The sequence below is a fragment of the Trachemys scripta genome, chromosome 1 (genome assembly GCF_013100865.1).
Source record: "Trachemys scripta elegans isolate TJP31775 chromosome 1, CAS_Tse_1.0, whole genome shotgun sequence".
NCBI classification, from domain to species: domain Eukaryota; kingdom Metazoa; phylum Chordata; order Testudines; family Emydidae; genus Trachemys; species Trachemys scripta.
The window spans coordinates 202,209,457-202,233,058 of record NC_048298.1 but is presented as its reverse complement, the minus strand read 5'-3'; the positions used below and the strand labels follow the sequence as shown (position 1 = coordinate 202,233,058).

The 23,602-nt window shown below is 39.8% G+C and overlaps 1 protein-coding gene across 13 annotated transcripts in view; it reads right to left on the bottom strand.

Annotated features, from left to right (window-relative positions):
- DMD (dystrophin) overlaps positions 1 to 23,602 on the bottom strand; it is a 1,855,422-nt gene that overhangs the window by 280,205 nt on the left and 1,551,615 nt on the right. For 12 of the 13 annotated variants that reach the window (XM_034754682.1, XM_034754655.1, XM_034754674.1 and 9 more), the window contains 4 exons: positions 15,664 to 15,836; positions 11,421 to 11,577; positions 2,361 to 2,481; positions 1,221 to 1,489 (listed from right to left, as the gene is read on the bottom strand). In XM_034754682.1, the coding sequence (XP_034610573.1) occupies positions 1,221 to 1,489; positions 2,361 to 2,481; positions 11,421 to 11,577; positions 15,664 to 15,836 (720 nt within the window). Of the gene's footprint in view, positions 1 to 1,220; positions 1,490 to 2,360; positions 2,482 to 11,420; positions 11,578 to 15,663; positions 15,837 to 16,163; positions 16,394 to 23,602 lie in introns of those variants that run through there. The other variant, XM_034754733.1, reaches the window with a different exon arrangement.

Sequence of the window (23,602 nt, the reverse complement as noted above, 5' to 3'; positions counted from 1 at the left end):
TTGCAGTTTAGCCAATGTTATAATAGAAGAATAAAAAAAAGTCATAATTAGGGCTAATATATAGGTTTCAAGTAGATCTTGTAAGGAATTTTTTGACAAAACTTTTTTTTGTTAGCAAATATCGACTCATACTTCTTAGTTTTGACTGAACTTTCATTGGGAAGGTTTCTCAGGTCAAGGATGGAATGTCTGGTCAAACCTAGAGAGAGAGCCACCGAAGTGGATAGAACACTCACCTGAGATGTGGATGACGCAGGTTCAAGCCCCTGCTCTGCCTAATTTGGTGAAAGGACTTGAATCTGGAATTCCCACCTCCCAAGTGAGTATCCTATCAAGTCAGTCTCTGCTGCTGGAGCTGTTTCACTTTGTATAAGTGGTTAAAAATTCATTAAGACACAAAATAGGTGTCAGACCTTTTATTTGTTATCTATGATCTTAACAACAGAATCTTGCAGATTCTTCAAATTGCTTATATACTTAACCCTTATGGAAATCTTTTGCACTGGCTACAATTAATTTTTTCTGATTAATTGGCATTTTTTTCCTGTTATTTTTCATAATAAAGTTTTCTCTTCAACAGTTTGACAAATAATGTTCTACTGGAGAGCATTCTGCAAGTTGACCATTATTCCCAAGTATTTCATTTACAACAAAACAAAACCAAAAACCTAACTCACCAGATCTACTCATTAGGGAGGGCAGGTGAGGGAATACCCTCCCTGTGATGACATCATGGGGGCAGGAGGGGGGAAGGAAAAAAATATTTTTTAAAATCAGTTTAATCTAATGTGGAGCTACAAACACAATTATACAATCTTAATTGTATGGTTACATGACTACAATGCAGGGTAGAATTAAGTTTGTTTGGGTGCCCTAATTGTGCAATTCCATACCTTAACATGTCTGGATTTATTTTAAATTTAATCTTAATACTAATTTCCCTGGGTTAATAGTATCTATGCTGGGGATAATTAGACATCCCTATATTTTTGCCATAAATTACTGATGTATACTTTTAATTGGAACTCCATGTTAACATTGATTTTACTAGGGAATTAGATCATTCTTTAAATGCTGCAATTCTTTAAAATCGGCCAACACTTCATTTTAAAAGTTGTTTCTTGATTGAGGAGGGTAATCATGCAGGGAGAATAACCATCAAAACAAGATCAATTACATTTTCCTCCCACAAATGTTGAAGAGTAGAAGCCCACTGATACCTTGACTTTTTCTAGGTAATCCTGCAGAGAGTCAATTAGCAGATCCCCCACCGGCTGCCAGGAACCCTTGGTCACTTCAGCTTGGCGCAACTTCAGGTCCAGTTCATCCATTGCCTCCTGGAGCTCCTGCAGTTTTTCAAGAGTCTCGTCTATTTTCTTTTGCCAGTCAGTAGAATGCAGGTTCAGTTTATCCCATTCAGTTTTGACCTCATCTGCCTGTCTTCGGAGGAGTTTGGTTACATTCTGGGCCCTTTCTTCCGGAGACAGCTCTAAATGTGAAGTTCAACAGGCCGTTAGAGCACACTCTATCTTATAAGGAAAATGACAACTATCAGGGTAAGACTGAAATGTTCAAAAGCACAGCAAGAAAACTATTCATAACCAGAGACATCTATCAAATATACTTTATTAATGTACAATCATTTGGGGTCCCTCAACAAATCCTAGTCCTATTATATATCATGGTGTAATAATTTTCTAAGGATTCAGTTAGGGGCTCATATTCCACAAAGAACTTAGGTGCATGCTTACATTTCAAATGCTCTTGAGCCTGTCTTTAAGTCCATTCTCATTCAGCAAAGCAGTTGTGAAAATACTTAAATTTAAGCATGTGCTTAAGTCTCCCTGAAAGTTAAGAACATGTTTAAGAGCTTTGCTGAACTGGATCCACAAGAATCAAGCAAAGATCTTGAGTTGTACCTGGCACACACACAGTTTCTATTTCAGCAATCTGCTTTTTTCTAGAGCATTTTATACTAAATTTTGATCCAAATAAATTTCAGGATGGTCAGCTGTAATTTTTTTTTGGTTAGCTTTTCAAATTGGAATGGATTTCCCATCTGTAAGAGGTGAACTACTGGAATTTATGAACCACAAATTGGTCTATAAGTTATGCATCCACACAAGAGGTTTTGAGCTCTTCACAGTGTTTCTTTTAAATATGCACATTTATTTTATAGTGTGCAGAAGGACTGCTAAGTCCTGGTTTCAGCTATCCTTTTTTTAGTTCAGGTTATGAAATAGTGAAATGCAGCTTGGAGTATATAAGAGCTGCCCTGACAGTGGCAGTAAGAATTTATGGTCTTTCAATCTTCACTGATCTTTCTATCAATATGTTATTACAGTTCTACATTCAATTACCTCTAGGCTCCTGGTAGAGCTTCTCCAGTCCCTCCAGAGGCTGCTCTGCCAGGAACACTCGTACTGTTTCAAGTGCACTCATGATAACAGGTTCTTTAGTTTTCAACTCCCTCTTGAAGGCCTGCAAAGCGAAACAAACATAATGTAAATTGGGAATGTAAAGCCATATTAAATACTAGTCCTCGGTACTGTCAACTTTAGCATAAAATTTCCAACATCAACTTCAACCTGGATTACTACAAATAGGTGTCAAGAAGATGAGATAGAAGATCATTGTCAGCATTTGATTAACCAGAAACCACATTTGTTTTCTGAGGGGCCAATGAGCATTTAGTGTGTTGCAAAATGGAAGGATGGTCTGATTAAGCTGTTCACTGTGTGAAGGGATCCCTTCTGTGACTAATGTCAGAGTCAAACTTTGAAAGCTAGCTGGAAGGGACAAGGCTTCAGCAGGCTTTGCAATGAACAGCTCTGGCACAGTTAATGCTGCCTGAGAGGCAAAAGATTTCCAGACTGTAATGGGAAATCCAAGGTGCTGCACAGCTATCACTGTTGCTGTGTCAGAAAAAAGAAGTGCATGATATTGCTACACTAATGCTTTATAATAAGTAGCAAATGGCTATTAGTTCTGAGGTACATTCAGTGTCATCACGTTAACCACCAGGTGCTCCTTTGCTACTGAGGTAGACCTAATAGATGCACAGCATGCTGAGCAAGCTCTTCTTATTTTCAGACTCTCTTCCAGAAATGTCAAATGCATGCAGAGGAGAAAATCACCTTCCATTTTTAATTGAAGTCCAGAGGCCAATCTAGGAATACATGCTAGCATCAACGCACGACAGATTTCCCAATACTATCCCTGAGAGATTTATACAGAGATCAAGGGCAGAATATGGTCCTTGATATAGTAACAAAACTTTTAGCTATTTTTATCATTATTTGTTAAGTCTTAGTTTTGCATTCAGCATCACTCAGTGGGAAAATATGGTCATCTTCTCGACCACTGTTATTTTGTCTTTTTTTTTCTCTTCCTTTCTTTGCTTTTCTCTCCTTTTCCTATCTTCTCTCTGCATTTTCTTCCCTCCAACAACTTCCACTTCCACCACTCTTGTTTATCCCGTCTTTTAATGTGATCAGACGTAAAGTAGTTAAGGTTGCCATCATTAGGCTGCAGAGCTAACACCCAATCCAATGAGTGAGACGTAGTGGAGCACACATTTCTCCATAGCAGACTCAGGAACATTCCACTGGTTTACATTTGAAAGGTTTTCTTCACAAACATGAAAGCTAGAAACTTTGTGTTTGTTTCTTTTAAAGAACATTTTGATTACACAGAATCTGAATCTAACACGCAGGCCATGTAAATACATCTAGTGGGCTAGATCTGGAATATGGGCTGAGTGTTTGACACTGAATTACTGGTACTTTCCCTTTACTGAGTGTGTATTGTACTATACCTCTGAGCGTTCACTGGTGGTTTATTTAAAAGTTTTAACTGTCTTGGTTATAAACGAGAGCTTAATTTATAGAGTTCTTATGTGGTATTTTGCTGTTGTAAAACACATGGAAAGTGTAATTATTGCAAAGAGGAGAGCTATATGTCATGAGTGGCAAAAGCAAACATTACTTATGAAGGTTTTGCTTTTAGGTTAATAGGAAATACTTTTTACAAAGAATTATATGAGCTACTTGAACAATAAATTCAGTTAGAACCAGTTTTGATAATGTGTTTAACTAAAATGATTAGAGGAATTAGTAAACAAAAAGCCCAGAAATTGAAGGTTAAAGTCATCAGCTGATTATACTGTGAACTACATTTGAAATTAAATGTCATAGAGCCCCCAAATGAACTCCTCCCATGACTATTAACGAGAGTGTCAGCTGCAGTTCCTGATGAAAAAGTTGGCATGTTAACAATTCTGGGACATTTTTGTCAAATAAGTTAAGCACATGTACACAGTAGCTACTGTTTAAAGCTAAATAACTAACTACATTATTTTGTTTTTTTAAATACTTGAGAACTCCCAATGAATTGGATGAGAACTTATTGTAAGAGACTCTTGATCTTGAGATCAGTAAAATCATTTGAAGAATGTTGAGTCCCTTCTTGAAGTGCATGGCATATAGTCACTAAAGTTGAACTGCACAATGGACATCAACGGACTTAGGCTGTTCTCTGAATATACCACCATCCAAGTTGAGTCATTTAGAGGAATTTCTTGCTGATGCATCTCTATGATTTATGCTTACTCTAATGTTGACTATTTTAAGAATCTGACATTTTGATTTGTATGAGTGAGAAACAATGCTATTTTCCCTTTGTTTCATAAGTCTTTGTATCTGCTAACTGTAATGGCCAAATCAGCATGATGTGCAAGAGGAGGGAAGGACAAGTGAGGAAAAACTATTACGTTTATCTCTCACGTGGATCCCATTCCTGCTCATCCTATAGAAGGGTAAACCCCAATCCAGCCCTCTAGAATGCAGGGTCTGTGTGCTGGGATATATCCTGTTTTCAGAAGCTTCCACTGAGAAAGGGAATCTGCAGACTTCCCCAATAGGGTCACAATTAACCCCTAGATTTAGCCCATCATTATTATCCACTACCCAAGGGATGTAATGTGCTTTATAGACATGCCAGAAGATAGATCCGTTCCCTGAAAAGCTTACATTTTAAAAACAATCCAAACAAGCAACATATGGACAAAGGACTGCTCCCTGCTCGTGCCTAAAGAAAGCAGGGACGAGGCAGAGCTGCTCTGATGAAGAAAGCAATACAACTACAATTTCCATGTCTTAAGGGCTGTGTCGGAGTGCCCGTTTTCACCTGCACTGCTGGGAAGGGGTAGTAGGTACCTTTCTTCAGACAGCTTCCGCTGTTGGCAGAACACTGTGGGCTAACCTGTGCCTAGCTGAGTGGATGTGTAAAGGGTGGGGAGGGCACAAAACACTCTCCCTTACCTTTGTCCCTGATGCAAGGGACACTAGAAGTAGAGGCACTAGATTCCCTGAAGAGGACACAGCTATATTCCCTTCCCTTCTCCAGGACACCAGAGTTAGGACAGGTGGGAAGGAAGGTATACTCCATCCTGTAATAGGGGATACTTGGGTATCTGCCTCATGCAGAATGGCTTCTGGAGCTGCTAGTGATATATAGCCTTATAGCACTGGCAATGGCTTAAACCTTCAATCCCGCCATGGTATATTTTATATATAGCTCTAAACAAAGATCTGTGTTGACACCCAGAAGAAGTAGTGTGCCTGTGTCTTTATCTCCTCTTCTTCATAGTGTTCTATTCTGCATGTTATGTCAAGCTGCTGATGCTATGAAGTAAGTCTGCATAGGCCAAGTGTTTGAATAATTCCCAACATGATGTGGCACCCATCTCTGTCCTCTCTCCCTCCTGCTGAATTCATTTTGGTCTGCAAACATCAAGTAGGCTAAATGATACATTGAAGCAATTAGAACAAAAAAGTTTTAGGCTGAGGCAAAGTCAGGTGCACCATAGCACTTCATTAAAATGGATGTGCTCACTCCACAGTGCCACATTTGATTGGAAATTCTCACTGTATGAAGACACTCTTGGCTTTTCTGTGCTAAGATTCTTTTTAGTGTGGCATATTCATCTGAATGTAGCTGTTAGCGCAAAATGGTAGAGCTCAAAAATGGTAACAAGCTGACATTTTCTCTCTTTTTTGGCGGGGGGGGGGGAAGATTTATCAACCTATAGCCCTGACAAATGCATGCCAAGAGTAAGCAGCCTAGCATTGATAACAGAATTAACCTAAATGAATGTCTAATTTACAACTGATGATTTCAGGCTAATTTTATTGAATTCTTGAATTTCTTCCACACTTTGTGGTGACTGCAGAGGAAATCGAACATGCATAATATATGACCTGACAAAAGAACAAGTAAGCTGCTTTATTTAAGCCTTTCTATTTGTAATCAGCACCAGAGGTGTAATGGCAGTCTGTCCACCATTTTAATAATGCATATATTGATTAGTTCATCTCAGACCTCCACTAGCCCCTTGTGGGGAGCTTCTAGGGTGTCCTTAGATCTCTTCAGTTAGGAAAGTATAGATATTTTAAACTGAGAGATGAAAATACAATGAAAAGGACAGTGCAGTATCAGTAAAACAAAATATTACTCCCTTATCCTGTAGAAAGACAAGTCTCCCAATATTCCATTTCAGTGGGATTTGGAGTAGGAATGAAATGGATTCAGGATGACTATGGCTTTCCAGGATAAAATCTTTTTTTTTTTTTTTGCCCTCTTTAAGCTCTACCTAGATTAATAAAAAAGCAGGTTATAGTCATGTCTACACTACCACTGAATGTATTCAGGCAACAACTGTGCTTCAACACAGTCACTGCTATCATGGTTTCCCTGGGATGCCCCCTCAATGTATTAACTAACTTGCTATTAATTGTTATTAACTCTTAATAAACATCACTGCATAAACTTCTTTGGCAATAATATAAAGAGTGATCTGGCTAGTAAAATGCTCAGGAAATGGGGAGGGGAAAGTAGCTTGTCAAGACATATCAGGAACAACACATGCGTGCACATACTTATTGCTAGCATGATTTCACCATAATGTATTTTATCCAGCCACGACACCATGATTATTAAGGCAATAATATATGTCTGCTGTCATGACCAGGAAATCTGTAGAGTGACACAAGGTCCATACCATTCAGGAAAAATACAGCAGAGAACAAAACAGAAAACTGCCAATACAGAATCTGTCAAAGACAACTTGAAGCTGGCAGAGCTTTTTACTGATCTTGCTTCCCTCCCTCTCCACAAGAGGACTTTGAAGAGTCGACAGTGTGACCTAATTTCAAAGATTATCTTTTGTTCTTTTTTCCACTGGGAACCCAAGTGCCTATAACTAGACAGGTATCATGTTAAACTACAAAAGTGCTACTGCATGAGGGAAAAAAGAAAAGAAAAGAAAGAAAAGAAGCTTTCTACAAGTAACTAAACTGTTCTTGCTTTGATACTGTGAAATGACTAGGGATTGTGACCAAGAGAAGTGTGTCCATGTGCATGTGTGTACCTGTAGCTGTGGGGACATAAAGAGTGGAGGGAAGAAGGGCTGGGTTGTTCTGTAATGTCACTTTGCAACTATTTGTGAACAATTATGTTTATGTAGCACCTATCACCCCAAAAAACTGTACAAACTTAAACTAATATGGAAACCACACAAGGTTCTCTTAATCCATTACGAAACGTCACCACCTCTGAGATGGAATGTGACAGTTTTTTAAACCATGTCAGTACACTGTGATACTCTAAAACACTTTAGGTCAGTGAAGAATACCTTATTCAACTGAAAAGTATACAAGGCGGTGAATGTTTTTAAATACTTAGATGTGGTGTTAAGTACTGGAACCCTTGCTCAAGGAACCATTTCTTTCTCATAACTGTCTTTCCAGGTTTGGCGGTAACTCACACTTTCTCTTTTGGGGAAAGGGGCAGAGATAGGGTAGCAGCAAGGAGCTATGGTAACATCTACATTATTTAAGTTTTCTGGCTCCTTAGCAGTCTGGCTGGGATTTGTGCATTGGGGAAGGAATACTTACCACAGGCTATAGAATAGCTGAGCAGCAAATTGCAGAGCAGCTCTGTGCAAGCTGCTTCAGCCAAACGCCTCAAGTAGTCCCTCATGCACCTTGTATAGCTCCATTACTTGAGAGAGGGTAGGAAGGAGATAGCTGGGTCCATTCAGTAGTGAATCCTCTGGCCCATCCCTTTCTCAGACACCTTTCTCAGAATAAGGCTTTGCAGGGAGTGTGCCTCTTTTTCAAAGTGCCTTCTCCCTGCATAGCAGAAATGCATTGGTTCCATCTCCAGGAATCCAATTGCAAGGGCAGGATTTGCCACTTTAAGTTCAATCCAGAAAAGACAGATGACACTGGTAGGTACTGCAAGAAGAATCATTCTGAGGAACTGGTGAAGTTTCCTCTATTTGTTATGTCTAGCCTCTATTTTCTTGGTTCAGTGTCTTTTTGGATGTTTCACTGCTCCTAGATTCCCAGGAGTGAGCAGTAACCAGAAATAACTTGTATCATATTCAGCTTGCAGGGAGGTGTGGCCTTTCTTATGCTGATCTCACCACTATTATTCATGCATTTGTCATATTCGGACTGAAGCAATACACTTTATTTTGGGCAGGTCATAACAATAAAGTCTAATATAAATATGGCTGTCTGACGTAAGCACATAACACATGCATGGTCTGCATGGGTTCACCTTTCACTTTAGGTGAGATTCAAGCTATTCAGGGTTATCAATAAAGCCCTAAATCTCTCCCCTCTGAGCCTACCACAGCAGCTGTGATTGGCTGGAACGCATTTGTAGTCTGTCACAAGGGTTGAACTACCGAGGGTAGGTAACAGGACATTTTCAGTGGAGGGCCATTGACTTTGGAACATGCTCCCTCTTGCAGTTGGCCAAGTTTGACAATATAAATGATTCAACATGAAATGCATTTGTTCAAACTGGCTTTTTAGAGGTCACATTGAACTTATAAGAATGAGTACACTTATCCTGGAAACCTCATGGGACCCCTCTTTGCATTCACACAAGGTCCCTAGTCCCTGACCTCTAGAATTTTTTTCCTTGCCTCCTTAAAATAAGCCCCCACCACATTTTTACCAGCAGCCTACAGCACCTTCATTATAGAACTACCCCAGGCTTTATCCCCGGAGGTCCCAAGTCCCTGGCTTTTGTTGCAAGAACCTGAAGCCGCCTCTTGGTGCTTTTTGGAGTAGGGATGGAGTGGCAACTGTCACCAAAGGAGGACAAGTGTCATTGTGAGGGTCAGATAGGGTTTAAGGAGCTGGCTGCAGGCAGACTGGGATTTAGTGTTGTTGGAAGTCTTAACCCAGCTCCTTCTCTAAACTGCCAGACTTCCTCCCTTCCCCCCAGCACCGTGCTGGCTCCCCACCATATGACCTCAAACTCGTGCAAAATAGCCAGTCACCTGGTTCCATTTACCTGAACACTGGCCCGTTCCCCAAGGAGTAACGCCTCTCTAATACTGATACCAAACATGCCACATGTGGTCTGAACCTTGATTTTACATTTTGTTCAGAATACACTGCAAAGGGGACATATGTCAAAAGAAAAGCTGTGTACTTGCAACCATTTACAGCAACTTATGCTGAAAACATCTTAAGATGTCCCACAAATATAATGAAGTAATTACTGAATGGGGTTATCTCTGTTACTTGTTTTAGCTCTTAATATGTCACTAGTGATTAAGTCTGAGGTACAGAACTGTCTCATTTGTAGGTCTAAAGATGTGTTAGGAAATACACATGAACTGACACCTAGCAAACGCCTAAAGGTGTCTCCTTGCTGTTTGCATGGAAATTAACAGAACAAGGTTAATATAAAACAATATAGGAATGTTGCTCGACTCATAAATGCATTTTTTGCACACCTTTTCTAAGCCCAGCAAGAGGTGTCATCCTTTGGATGAATACTTCTTGTGGGATTTTTTTTAAAGCTAATAGCAGGTGTTGGATTCATAGCCCTGTTTACCACTATACTGGTTTAGGCTGGATAGCTGCAGGCAAGCTTCCCCATGACATTGTGATATCATGCCACTACCTTCCTCAAACGGACTTCACTTTAGGAGTAAGAGGACAGTTTGCCGTGCCCTGGCCCATTTGATCCTTGGTCTCTCTGCTGAGACTCCCAATTGTCATGACAATTTTAGGATGTGCATAACTGTCCTCTTGGACTTAGATCAGCAACTGTTGTCACATATGCTGATCAACCATTAAAAAGAAATATGTTTTGGTACCTATAGATTTAGATTGCATTTCAGTACATGACTTAGAAGTGAAAGATGCCATATCCCATTACCAATCTTCTGAATCATTTATTTCCTGCTTGATTAAATAAGGATTGTTCTAGCCATTGTTAGTAGCTGTCCAGGTTTCCAAAAAATCCTATGGTACTTGTAACAGAGGGCACCTGGCCGTCCTGGCTTCTGCCTCTGCTCAGATAAACTCACTCAAAGACCCTTGGGTTCTGAAACCACTGGTGCTTTTATTTACCAGTTTGTGTTCCCACCACCTTCTCACCATACAGCGTACACAGCTCTGGGTTCCTTGTGTCTGAACCCAGGAGGGAAGGGCTTTTTCCCTCCCTCCCTCCCTGCCTGCCTGCCTGCCTGCACTCCCTCACTCTCTTCCATCCCATCACCCTCATTTCCTCACTTCTTATATAGCCCTGGGCTATTTGGACTGGCAGCTGGCTCTCATTCCCCAATTAGGGCCATCTTCTTTCCAGCCAGCTCCACTTTATTCACTTAAATGGGGCTGGCATGGCAGGGTGATGATCTTGCAGTCTTCCTGCTCAGCATCCTGTCACAGTATTTTTCAAAAAGAGTATGGGAATGACACTTAAATGGTGCTAAACATTCCCTTCTCCAACAACACTGATTATGTACGCAATGTGTAAAAAAATATATTTATTTATTCATTTTGTGTGATGACGTAACAGTGGATCTGTTTTGCCCAGAGTCATTGTACTATCCATACTTGTATCAGATAAAGGAATGTCAGAAAGCACCCAACTGTCAGAGGTGGCACAATAAGCCCAACCTATATTCTTTTTTTGTTTTTCCTTTTGATACAGGTTAACACAAAGTTAAACAAAACTACCTAGAGGATTTACAATCTGAAGGTCCTATTTTGGTGCTAAGTACTCAGAGCCTCATTAGGAAAGGGGAGTGGGTTTCAGCAGGAATAGTAAGAGGCATTATGGTTGGAGTAATTAGGGCAAATACAGAGTACCCAGGAAAACATTAGTAGTAGCACTATTAATAACAAAGTTTTAAATTGCACTTTAGGCTATGATTGTGAAAGTGCATAGGGGCATTAGGTGCCTTTGAAAATTCCACTCTTTATTATCTCTAAAATATATTTTAAATGGCACCACCCTTTCTCCAACAAAGAGGGTTTTAATTCTCATCCAAAATTAGATCTATACACAATGTATACCCTTTGAAAGATCATTCAAAAAGATCTTACCCTGTGTGTATCATTCTGCTTCTGCACGGTGGGAAGATCCCCACCAATAGGTGCTTGTTGCTTTAACTCATCATCCTTCAGCTGCAGCCATGCCAGGAGTTCCTGAAGAGAGAGGTGTAGACGCTTCCACTGGTCAGAACTGGCTTCTAAATGGGATCTGCAAGGCATATATTATTGCATCAGCTGTAGGGAAAATAATTGTTTTACTTACAATGACAATAATAGAAAAAGTCACACTCCAGGGTGAGGTTAGATGTCATTGGTTAAGGTCACGACACAGCCCGCACTCACTCTTGAAGGTTTTTGGCAGTGGTTATTAATTTAGTGACTATTAAAATTAGGGATACAGGGACTATTCCATTGCCCACTTACATGGGTTTTGAATTTGGCTACATCAGCACTGGCTTGAGTGAGGTACCTCAGTCCTGACCTGAAACACACCTGCTATTCCAAACCTGTTTTTTTCTTGAACAGAGTTTGACAGCTGTTTTTGCTAAATATGCTCAAGCAACTCATCCTTCACTTGAGACCTCAAATCAGAGATTGAACTTTCATCTCCAGAGAAGCAGAATGACTTGCCTATTCCACTGTGGCAGCTAGTCCACCACACAATAGACTCATGCAGTTACTCCTCCTCACAAACATTATAGGGTAAACCTTGAATTTAGTAGATTATTTTATAAATAGACAAATCAATGATTTATGCTACAGAATGTTTGCTCCATTTGAAGGTAGGATGTGAGAGAAATAAAATACATCACCGGAGAAAAGAGAAAGCATAACCCTGGTCAAATCAACATCATAAGAAGCACCTCTCTATTGCTTACTCATTATCAGTACTTGGTGCTTAATATGCCAAACCTAATGTTGAGCCTAATAATATCAAGTAATTACTTACTATAAACAGATCTACTGTAGGAATGAGACTGTGAATAGACCATCTCTGTATTGATTAATTTATTGTTTACACTGCATTTATTTGTATTGCATAATATTTGTTTCCCTCTTACACATTGGAATGCATATAAAGCCATTATTAATGTTGCCATTGCATCATTTTTGGCAGGAAGAACTCCCTAATGAGTTTTCACTGCTTTTAATAGTTTATCGCATTAGTTCAGATCCAAACAATATAATACAACAGCTAAGGTATGAAAATGTTGAATCTAAATCCCCCCGCCCCCCAAAAGATGTATATTAGCTTTGAAATTTAAGTTTATTTTGCCTCTATTTAACCTCCAACTTTGCTTATCCGGGAACCTTTTACATCCCATTTTCTGATCTCACTCAATATTTGTATTGTCTGGTCATTAATAATCTGCCACTATACACTACAAGGAATGGAGCTGTGAGGAAGAGTGCCACACATGGACTCCCTGTGGTTTTCAGGATCTCCTGATTTGGATTTGATAAGGACTGGTGGATACAGGTGATTTTTAAAAATATGCTCTACTGCACCTATAGTAATTTCTGATCTTGTACACCAGGTCAGCAAAGTGTAGAGTAAAGAGAATAGAGTTCTAAAGCCAAGCTTGTAGAGCAACAAGGTCTTGCTGTTTCGACTCATAAACTTGTGCAAGAGGTCACAATTCCACCCCCACTTTGAAAACTACTGTCATTATGAGGGAGGAGAGCACACAGGAGCATGCAGGTCCCTCCCTGCTCAGGAACACTACATCATCACCTGAGTGATTAGTGTGCTTTCTTGACCCCTCCAGGTAGCCTGCCTTCTCTCACTTTTATAGCAAAATATGCTTTCCTAAAACAATCAAGAGGATGGCCTCCTACGTGTTATGGCTTACATTCTAAAAGGTGGTTATGTTGTGGAATAAATACTTCATTCCTCTTTGCCTGGAGTGCTATAGAGTAAAATTTTCAAAATCACCTCAGTGACTTAACAGCCTCAATCCTAGTTTCAAAAATATCTCAGTCTCCAAAGTAACTTAGCTGCTTTTGAAGGTTTTACCCACTGTCTTGTTTTGAATTTGTAAAACATGAAGGATAAGTGTCCTTATAACATCAAATTAAGAAAAAAAATCATTAAATTGAATGAAATCATTCATGGAATTTTTGCCCTGATATTACAATGTAAGTCATAATTTTTCCCAATCCAAGTCAATGAATTGCTGCCTAATGCTCATCTTTTGATCAAACTGTACAGCATTTAAGCTACATAGTGCAACATCAATCTAATCCATTCTTTTAATTCTGTACAAATTTGATTGCCCCAATTCTATTGGGGACACCAAGTTAACAGACCCATCCGGTGATGGTGGTTGGTGGGTTTTTTCCCAAAGTAAAAATATACATTTTAAATTCATATTTAGTACCATGTTCTTTTTAAATAGGTATTTATATATATACTATTTTAAATACATATACATATTTAAGTATCTAACAAAGGACAAAGCAGATGATCAAAATAAAGTCAATTTTGGACTGGGGTCTTAAAATCAAGGACTTAAAAAGTCAGGTGAAAAGTACCTTGGGAAAACTTGCTGATTTAGGCAGACTTGATCAGGAGTGTGGAACAGTGAAAAAGTACATAATAATGGAAATCAAACTCTGCCTCTCCTTAATGTCCCTTGAAATTGTTCCTTCTACCATATACTTTCTTTAAACAAAATGTAATGTGTTCAGAAACTCAAAATGGAATAGGCTGATGCTGGCTCAGTAACCATGGTTTCCTCCTTCTGTTTTCTAAAACTTAAATACAAATAATAATCACCTTTTAGTGTCTATTTTTAGTGCAAATAAAAGACAGCAACAGACGGGTTGGGTTAATACCTCCAGTACACTGCAGGGCAAGCTTCTGTTACAAAACCTCTCTATAGTATATACTGTTAATCATGGGGAATAGTACCAAATCGTGTGATGCAAAGAAATATCCCTAGGGACTAGACTGAGTACCAAACTAATTTCAATTTGTTAGTCAGTCATATCTGAACTCAGTGGTTTAAAAGCTAAAGCATTAGCTCTTTTACCTTACATGTTTTAGCTATTCCGAATCCTTCATTATGACCAACTGTTTGAGAAAGTAAGCCCGTTGCCTTACATGTTTAATTTAAGAGTATAAAGCAACTGTGATAAACTAGGGTTACTATTTTTGACTTGATTAATCACATCAATAATTGAACAGCAGTAGCTGGGATGTAGAAAATCTCATCTATTAAATTGCCCGTGTTTGGCCAACATGCTGTTTTTCTTTTCTCAAACCTCTTTTTATATCAGCAAGTTCATGGGTAAAAAGGCATCTGAAGAAAAAGAACTCAAAATAATGCTTTGAATGGTTACATCCCTTTTCTTTTGCTCATCAGAAAAAAAAAAAAGAAATCTGTCTTTTCTTTACTTCAACTACCAATATCTTTTCAGCCTCACATCTTTCATTTATTTTTAATGATGTTATGAAGATGGCTTTTGTCATTACACACACTGACCTCCCTCAGGGCTTGAGCTTCAAAAGCTAATATTTCATACATTACTTTGAAAATGCTTCTGCCTTTTGATGCCCTCTGAACTACCACCATCATACAACAAATGAACGAATGAAAGAGTGACTGAAAGTGAGTGCATTGGAGCCAGGTTCTCTACTGTAAAAGGCATATTTATAAAGAGAAGATTCTTGGACAGTTTCTCCAGAAAAGAAATCCTAAATCCTTAGAGGTTTGCATCTCCATTAGATCTTTTGTAACATCACCCTTTATTGTATGCTTCCTTGCAAGAAGTTTGTTTTCTCATGAAACCCAGAGACAGTTTTTACCCTTGGATTTTAAGTTTCAACTTTGCCTCCTCTTTATCTAACAGAAGAAGCCTAAAATAACATATACTCTCATCTGTAAATGTATTCTTAGTTTTGAGGTGGAAAGAAGAGCCTCACAAATGCAGTGCATAATAATTATGTTGTTTAATAACGTCTCTTTTATGTCACATTGATAAGCCATACCCAGCTCTGAAAAAAGCCTGCATTTAGAGAGAGTTACTATTTAAGCACAATACTCTCTTTTTCAAGAACACAACTGTGATTATAAACCTCATCATGTTCCTCAAATCCTAATCCTCCACAATCATTTCTGTACCAAGTAAATTAATCATTCTTAGAAAGTAATTCAACATTCAAAATATCATGAATCACATAAAAAAATGAATAGCACCATCAGAAACAAATTATGCCCTTGTATTGAGAGAGAGGTACCTTTCTGTCTCTCAGATTAATTGAAGGCACTTTCTTGTGTTTGGTTCCTACCTAATGTTTAGAGATTTTTTCCTAAGCTCACTCCATCTGAAGTTCATGTTATCCAGGCGTCTCTGCAACAATGCTGCATCATCAGAGCCTTCCAAGGATCTCAGGATTTTCTGTCCATTTTCATCCAGGTTGTGGAAGATGTCAGTATGAGCTTCAATCTCTGTCTGGAGGTCCTAGAGGGGTAATACAGAAGAACACATGTATTCCTTATAAAATCATGAAGACTAAATAGACTGATGGACCATAATGGCTATCACTTCCCATAGAAGAGTGAAACACATCATAAGTAATACAGATTGCAATTGCTCCCCTGAATGGTAACTTTATATCTAGTAATATGCTATACACTCATTTCATCTTAGCATGAAGAGAGTATGCATTAAACAATGAGGTTTTCCATACAAAACCCTAGGCTTTGACAGGGGACAAACAAACAAGGCTGATGTGTATAAATGTGTCAATAAGAGGAAAAAACCCTCAGGATCACAGCTGGATCTGACCTTTACATGGTACGTCTTCCTGTGTAACATTTTCAACTTGAATCGGGGACTGCAACACTGGTCCTGCTGCATGGAAATCCCACGAAAACTAAGCTACTGCAATAGCAGAGCTTTAAAATACCAAGTTCACTTACATTCTGTTGACAGAATGCATTTCAGAGTGCAGACTTCAACAGTCAATAGTAATAAACAGGCACTTTGTACTATATCAAAACATTGGTCAGGGCCATGGCTGTAGGAGGGACTGAGAATAGCAAGGACCCAGAATATGCAACTGGAAGTTCATGTTGAACAGCCAGCTTTTCTTATCACTTTGTAATTGCTGGCCAGCTACATTTCAAATTCATTTCCCTCCCTCATTTTTAACAGGGCAGCTTCTGCCAAAATAACATTCTTTAGAGAGCTGCCTGGTACTAACATTCCTATCTGCCTACACACTGAATGAACTCTTTGTATATTATCTGCCTCACTCTAAGAGATTTGTATGCTTCAGATCCACAAGGTTACAGATTCATTCAGGAGCAAACAGTGGCCATATCAACTCTTTAACTTGAAAAAATATCTACAAATATATGATTGCATTCAAAGTAAGGGAAAAGATGGATGAGCTGGCCTAGCAAGTAATGCTCTGCATTGTCATGAGGGACACTTGGGTACGTAGGTTAGTTTTATAGCTGTTGTCTCTCAATTCCTGGAATGGAAGTGTTGTGGAGGCAGTGTGGAAGGAGAAGTGATCTGTGGTGTTTAGCAGTGTGGCCAAGAAGGAGTAATTAATCATCGCAGATGGGCTCCAACAGGAATTATGTCCAATCTTCCTCAACACAAAGGATGGAATCAAAGCAGGGAAATATGGACTTGAATAGAAAATGGAACAGTTTCTACTTGAGCTGGCTGTATTCTATGTAAATGGTTCAGGGCATGCACACTAGCTGTGCTGAAGCATGCTAAGAAAACGTGCAAGAGATTTGCCGAACAGCAACACTGGCGCTGTTCTAAACTGCTTCATTTGTAATACCTGAGGGGTACCTATCCTGCTGTTCCTTGCATAGCTACTACAAGCAGTGTACTATGGGAGATTTCAAAAAAGGCCACAGCTGCATCATGGGACAATAGTGGAAAGACATATTTAACTGTTTCAATTAATCTGTATCCACACTGGCATTAGAATTATTCTTGGCAAAACAGTTCAGATTATACTGGTGCTACTCCTGTTGGAAACAAGTATAATTCAAACAGTACTTAGATTGCATGTAAAATGTTTGGGACATTTTTGTGTGTGCACAAGCAGTATGTTAAGAGCATGCTTGGGGGAATGTAGTTTTTTTGCACAGTAAATTTCTCTAATGTCAACAAGGCCATAGAGACAGCAACATTCAGCCTCCAACAGAAACACCAAAACCCCCTTCGGAGAAAACAAAATAAGGGAAGAATTAAGCTATTACTGAATTGGAAGTCAGTAAGTATTATTTATATGTGTTAGGAGCTTTGTGGTGAGTATTAAAAATATATGATATGATCCCTGCCTCAAAGAGTTTTCAATTCAATTTCATAGAGTACAAGGCCAGAAGGGACCATTGTGATCATCTAATCTGACATGTTGCACTACACAGGTCACAGAACTTTGAATTAATTCCAGTTTGAACTACAGCATATCTTTTAGAAAAAAACATCCAATCTTGATTTAAAGATTTCCTTTAAGGGAGAATCCATCACAACCTTTGGTAAATTGTTTTAATGATTAATTATCTTCATCATTAAAAACTTGCTCCCTATTTCTAATCTGAATTTATCTAGCATCAAATTCCACTGGATCTTGTTATACCTTTGTGTGCTAGATTGAAGAGTCCTCTACCATCTAAGTTCTGTTCCTCATGTAACAAATACATACTGTGATCAACTAATCTCTTAACCTTCTAGATGCAATACAGCCAACAAGAGTAGGATAAAACAGGAGGTAAGAATGTGTGATGTTTCTAGAACTAGAGGTTATAATTCATTATGGCTGTGCAGAACAGAGATGATGAGGGACAAAGAAACAAGAAAACAATAAAAATGAATTTGTCTCCGTTTGATTGATGTGTCTTCCATCTTTCCCTTCTGACACCCTTCCCATCCCAAGAGAAGCAGATTACATGAGAGGAAAGAACTCAATTCTTATATTTATCTTTTGAAATGGGAAAATGTATCTTATCCTTCAAAAAGGAGAGTGAAAGATCAATACAAGCAAATATCTGTTCCTTGACAAGAATACAAGGGGAGGATCTATTTCGCTTGGAAACTACTCAGATACTTGGAAAATTACACTGGTGTGTCACATTATATCTAGACACATTGACATCATACTGGGAACATACAGTATTTGTAGTATTTTGGGTTTTTCTAATACATCGAAGTGCACAAAGTAAGTACAGTGGATCAAATTCAGCCCTGCTGTAACTCCACTAAAGTAATTTGAGTTACAATGGGAAATAATTTTACTCAGTGAACTATATATTTTTAAAAAGAACAGGAGTACTTGTGGCACCTTAGAAACTAACAAATTTATTTGAACTCAAATAAATTTGTTAGTCTCTAAGGTGCCACAAGTACTCCTGTTCTTTTTGCTGATACAGACTAACACGGCTGCTACTCTGAAACCTGTATTTTTTAAATTGTCTGAGGAATACATCTCCTTTAAAAAGAGGCGTACAGTTGACAAAAAGTACACTAGGTATAGTAATGCAATGAGTATTGATTGTTAACAACAGGTTGTGTTACTTTACAGAAAAAGGTATGAGTTTGTCTTGCTACACCCAACATAGGTCCCAATTCTGAATTCCTTACTTGGGGAAAAACTGCCACTGAAGTCAATGGCAGTTTTGCCTGCGTAAGGACTACATAATTAAGCCCACCTTTATGAAAATGTCCTAAAGAATTTAATAGATAACTAAAACTTCACTGAATGTAATGTTTTAATATTCTATAGATTTGTAAGAGAATATATTTCTGTTACAGAATGATTAAAAATCTGAAGCAAGGCTTTCATTTTCAATTTAATTCTATAGGATCTATGAATAATTTCTACAGAACACTATTAAATTTAGATAGACGGTTTTATCCATCTTAAATTATATAGAATCTTTTAATCAAGGATAAAATGACTAGCTTAAATTCTTCTTTTCTGATGATATATGCTAAAATTCTGTTGAAACTCATAGACTTTAAGGTCAGAAAGGATCATTATGATCATATAGTCTCATCTCCTGCACATTGTAGGCCACAGAATCTCACCCACCCAATCGTGTAATAGACCCACCCCCTAGCCTCTGGGTGTGTTACTGAAGTCCTCAAATCATGATTTCAAGACTTCAAAATTACAGAGAATCCACCATTTACACTAGTTTAAACCTGTAAGTGACCCGTGCCCCATGCTGCAGAGGAAGGTGAAAAAAACCCCAGGGTCTCTGCCAATCTGACCCAGGGGAAAATTCCTTCCCTTCTCCAAATTGACTGAAGTGAAGAACTCAGTAAGATGTGTTATATTGGACACAAAAGTGAAGGGGACTTGTCTTGAGGAAAGGGATGAATTTTCAGGAGAGGCATGGAAAAGACTAGTTACCCATATAGTAACAAGTTTTGTAATGTGTGGTCCCTATATATTCCACTTTTGGTGCACAGGAGCTACATGTGCCTGAGACCAGAAGACATTTTGTTAACAGTGTTTGTTGGTCTGCGCCTTTCTCCTCCTTGGTACTCTGAACCCAGGGTATTAGGGGCAGCGTGCACTGACTGCCTCTTCAGTTATCTTGTACTCTAGTTATTGTACAAGGTAAGTAACCAGTCTTTCTTCCTTCAAGTGATGTATTCCACTTGAGGAAACTCAGAGGCAGCATTCATTGAGGAGAAGAGTGCAAGAAACTCTGCTGCACCACTGACTGAAGGACTGCTCTGCTGAAGGAAGCAGCTGCTGCAGAAGCCTGTACCAGGACACAACCCTAACACCCACAAATGTATGCACAGAGTACCATGTTGCCATTCTCCTGCTGCTGGCACTAGGCCCCCTGCTAGCCCTCCAAGCTGCCCTGGACCCCACGTCCCCCTGAAGTGCGGGGCCCCCAAGGCAGTTGCCCCAGTTCATCCTATGGATGGGACAGCTCTGATTAAATATAAGCCCAAACATTGGCGGAGCCGGGCCCATATTCCTGAATATTGGTGGAGCATGGCCACCACAGGCCCATATAACTCGCCGCCTATGCTTGTGGGATAGGGTTTATCAGTCAAATCATAGCTAAGCAGGATGTGCCCATAATCCACTAAGAGAGTCTTCTCTAATAAATTCAGCAAAGGAGACAAATAGTTTGGGGGGATTTCCTGAAGGGTTTCATCCTCTGTAGGTAGAAGGCCAAGGCTTGTTGGATATCCAGAAAGTGGAGCTTCCCTGGTTGCACAAGGCTTCAGGTAGATGACAGGTAAATAGATGACTTTGTTCAGATTGAGTTCTGAGATTACCTTCAGGTTGAATTTAGGATGTAACCTTCGAGAAATTTTATCCCTACGGAAGACTATATACGGAGCATTGGCCATAAGGACCCCCAAGCTCCCTACTCTTCTGGTTGAGGTGATTGCAACTTCCAGACAGATGAATGGAAGAATATGAGACCAAAAGCTCAAATGGAGAATTTGTAAATGCAGATAAGACTTGATTGAGGTCCCATATCAGGGTTGGTTTCGGCACTGGAGGAATGGTTCTGACAAGATCCTTCAGAAACTTCACTGTACGCAGATAGGCAAAGACTGTACAGTTATCCGCCAGGGGGGCGAAAGGTGCTAATAGTTGCCAAGTGCACTTGTGAGGAGCTGAGGGACAACCCCAATGTTTTCAGAGAGCAGAGATATAACAGTATAGTTGGTATCTCAGTATGCTCTGGAGGTAACTGACAATATTGATACCATTATGACATGCCAAGGTAAAAACCAGACCAATGAGTAGCTGTGTCACCCATGCCTTCTAATCTGGGGTGCCTTTTACAATGCTTTGCTGCTGTAGCCTCCAGCCTGGACTGCTCACAGCCTTCAGCATGAAAGCCACACTTAGCCTTTTACCAGCCTTGGTTATATAGCAGGGTGATCCCAGTACACTCCCAATCTTAGATCTACCCCCAGATATGTATGTTCTGTGCTGCCCAGCCCTCTCATGGACAACAGAGGTTTATATAACATCTGTTATTTCTTTAATAGAAATCATATGCAGACAACTTGCCACCCAAATGGAGTTGCCCAAACACTTCAATTTGGGCACACTTAATTAGATAAAACAAGTTTATTAACTACAAATAGATTGATTTTAAGTGACTACAAGTACTGAGACATAAAAATCAGAACTGGTTACAAGACTATAAAGTTAAAACACCACTGGTGCCTAACTTTAACTATATCAGATTCAAGCAAAGTTCCCACCCTATGCTTTCAGCAGTCTTACTGACCAAACCCACTAGGTCAGAACCCCTTCTCCCAGAATTCAGTGAAGGCTTCCTCTGTTGCTTCAGGCACAGAGAATCGCTAGGCAGGCAGAGAGGGAGGGTATTTTGGGGTATTTGCCCCTCCATTTTATAGTTTCAGTCCCCCTTTTTAAAAACATTTCCAGTTGCATACCAGGAGACAAAAGGTGTATATCAGGGGTCGGCAATGTTTGGCACGAGGCTCGCCACGGTAAGCACCCTGGCGGGCTGGACCAGTTTATTTACCTGCTGACGCGGCAGGTTCGGCCGATCACATCCCCCACTGGCTGCGGTTGGCTGTCCCAGGCCAGTAGGGGCAGCGGGAAGAGGGGCGGGCGAGGGATATGCTGGCCGCAGCTTCCCGCTGCCCCCATTGGCCCGGGATGGCGAACCGCGGCCAGTGGGGGCCGCGATCGGCCGAATCTGCCGTGTCAGCAGGTACATAAACTGGCCCAGCCCGCCAGGGTGCTTACCCTGGCGAGCCACGTGCCAAACATTGCTGACCCCTGGTCTATATGGAAGGATTTTCCCTGCTGCTTTTTTCTCACTAGTTTGAGCTTCCTTTGTCTCCCCTTCCTGCTTGATGATTCTGTTTACTGCTTAAATGCAAATTAAGCAGAGCACACAATCCTTTGATTGAGACAGACCTGTTTGCCAACCTCAGATTGGAACATGTGTTAATAATATCACACAGTGGGATCTTATAACTCTACATGCAATGTCACATATTTCATCAGGACAATATTGACCAGCAAATTATTAGTTTTCAAATGATACCTTACAAGACATACTTTGTACAAAGACTATTACAATAATATGTAGGGTGTGGACATGCATTGTACATTTGTCACAACCATATAGCGAATCTCTTCAACTTTGCTGTATAGTATTTCATTGTAGACCCTTTCCTGCTACTGCTAATGATAGAATCTACAGACACTGATCATGATCTCTGTAAGTTCTTTGCCCATCCAAATACCAACATTATCAGATGAAAGAGGCTGGGTTGGAATGGAGACCTTGCCTTTGTCCCAGGTTAAGACATCTGATAGGAGCTGAATGCTGATGTACAGGCACTTGTTGACCATCTAGAGAATGCTTGTGAACCAGCCACATGGGAGCGATGAGGATCACCATCACTTTGTCTTGATCTTCCTTAGGATTTGTGGTAAGAGAGGGATGGGTAGAAATGTGTACATTAGTGTTTCTGACCATTGGACTAGAAATGAGTCCCCTCCGGAGCTGTGGCTTTGAAGCAGTAGACCAGGCATTTCTTGTTCTCCTGAGATCTAAGGAGAACCTACTACAGGACATGCCGCCCCTCCCTCCCCCACATTGTTGAAAGATGCTCTGTACCACTAAGTCCCATAGTTCCCACTCATGGTCTCAGGAGAAATGTCTGCTGAAACTATATGCCAAAGTATTCCACACCCCTTCAAGGTACACTCTCAGAGGGTGACCTAGTGGCAGATGCACCAATTCCACAAATGTACAGCCTCTATGAATAAAAGGATGGATAGTGCTCTTTCCTGTTTGTCAATAAAATTACCTGTTATCATGTGGTTCAACATGACTTGAATGTGAAGGTTCCAGATAAATGCAGGAACCATTTGCAAGCCTCAAGTACTCCACACAGTTTTAATATGTTTGTGTGTAATCTGGTATTATGCAAGGTCCAAGTACTTTATGCTATATGTTCCTTTAGATGGGCTCCCAAACCTATCAGAGAGGTTTCTGTAATCATTATATTTGTGGGTGGGTGAGAGGGAATGAACAAAGGAACCCCTATGCACATTATCTCTACGTTTTCCCACCAGGTCAAGACTCGGTGAGGGAGCAAGACCAGACTGTGCTTGCTTGGTGCAGACTGGCTGCCTCCATGCATGTAGACATTGAAGATGAAGACTTGCAAAGGGCATCAAATATGCCCATGAGGCCACATGGTCTAGGAGGATGAGACAG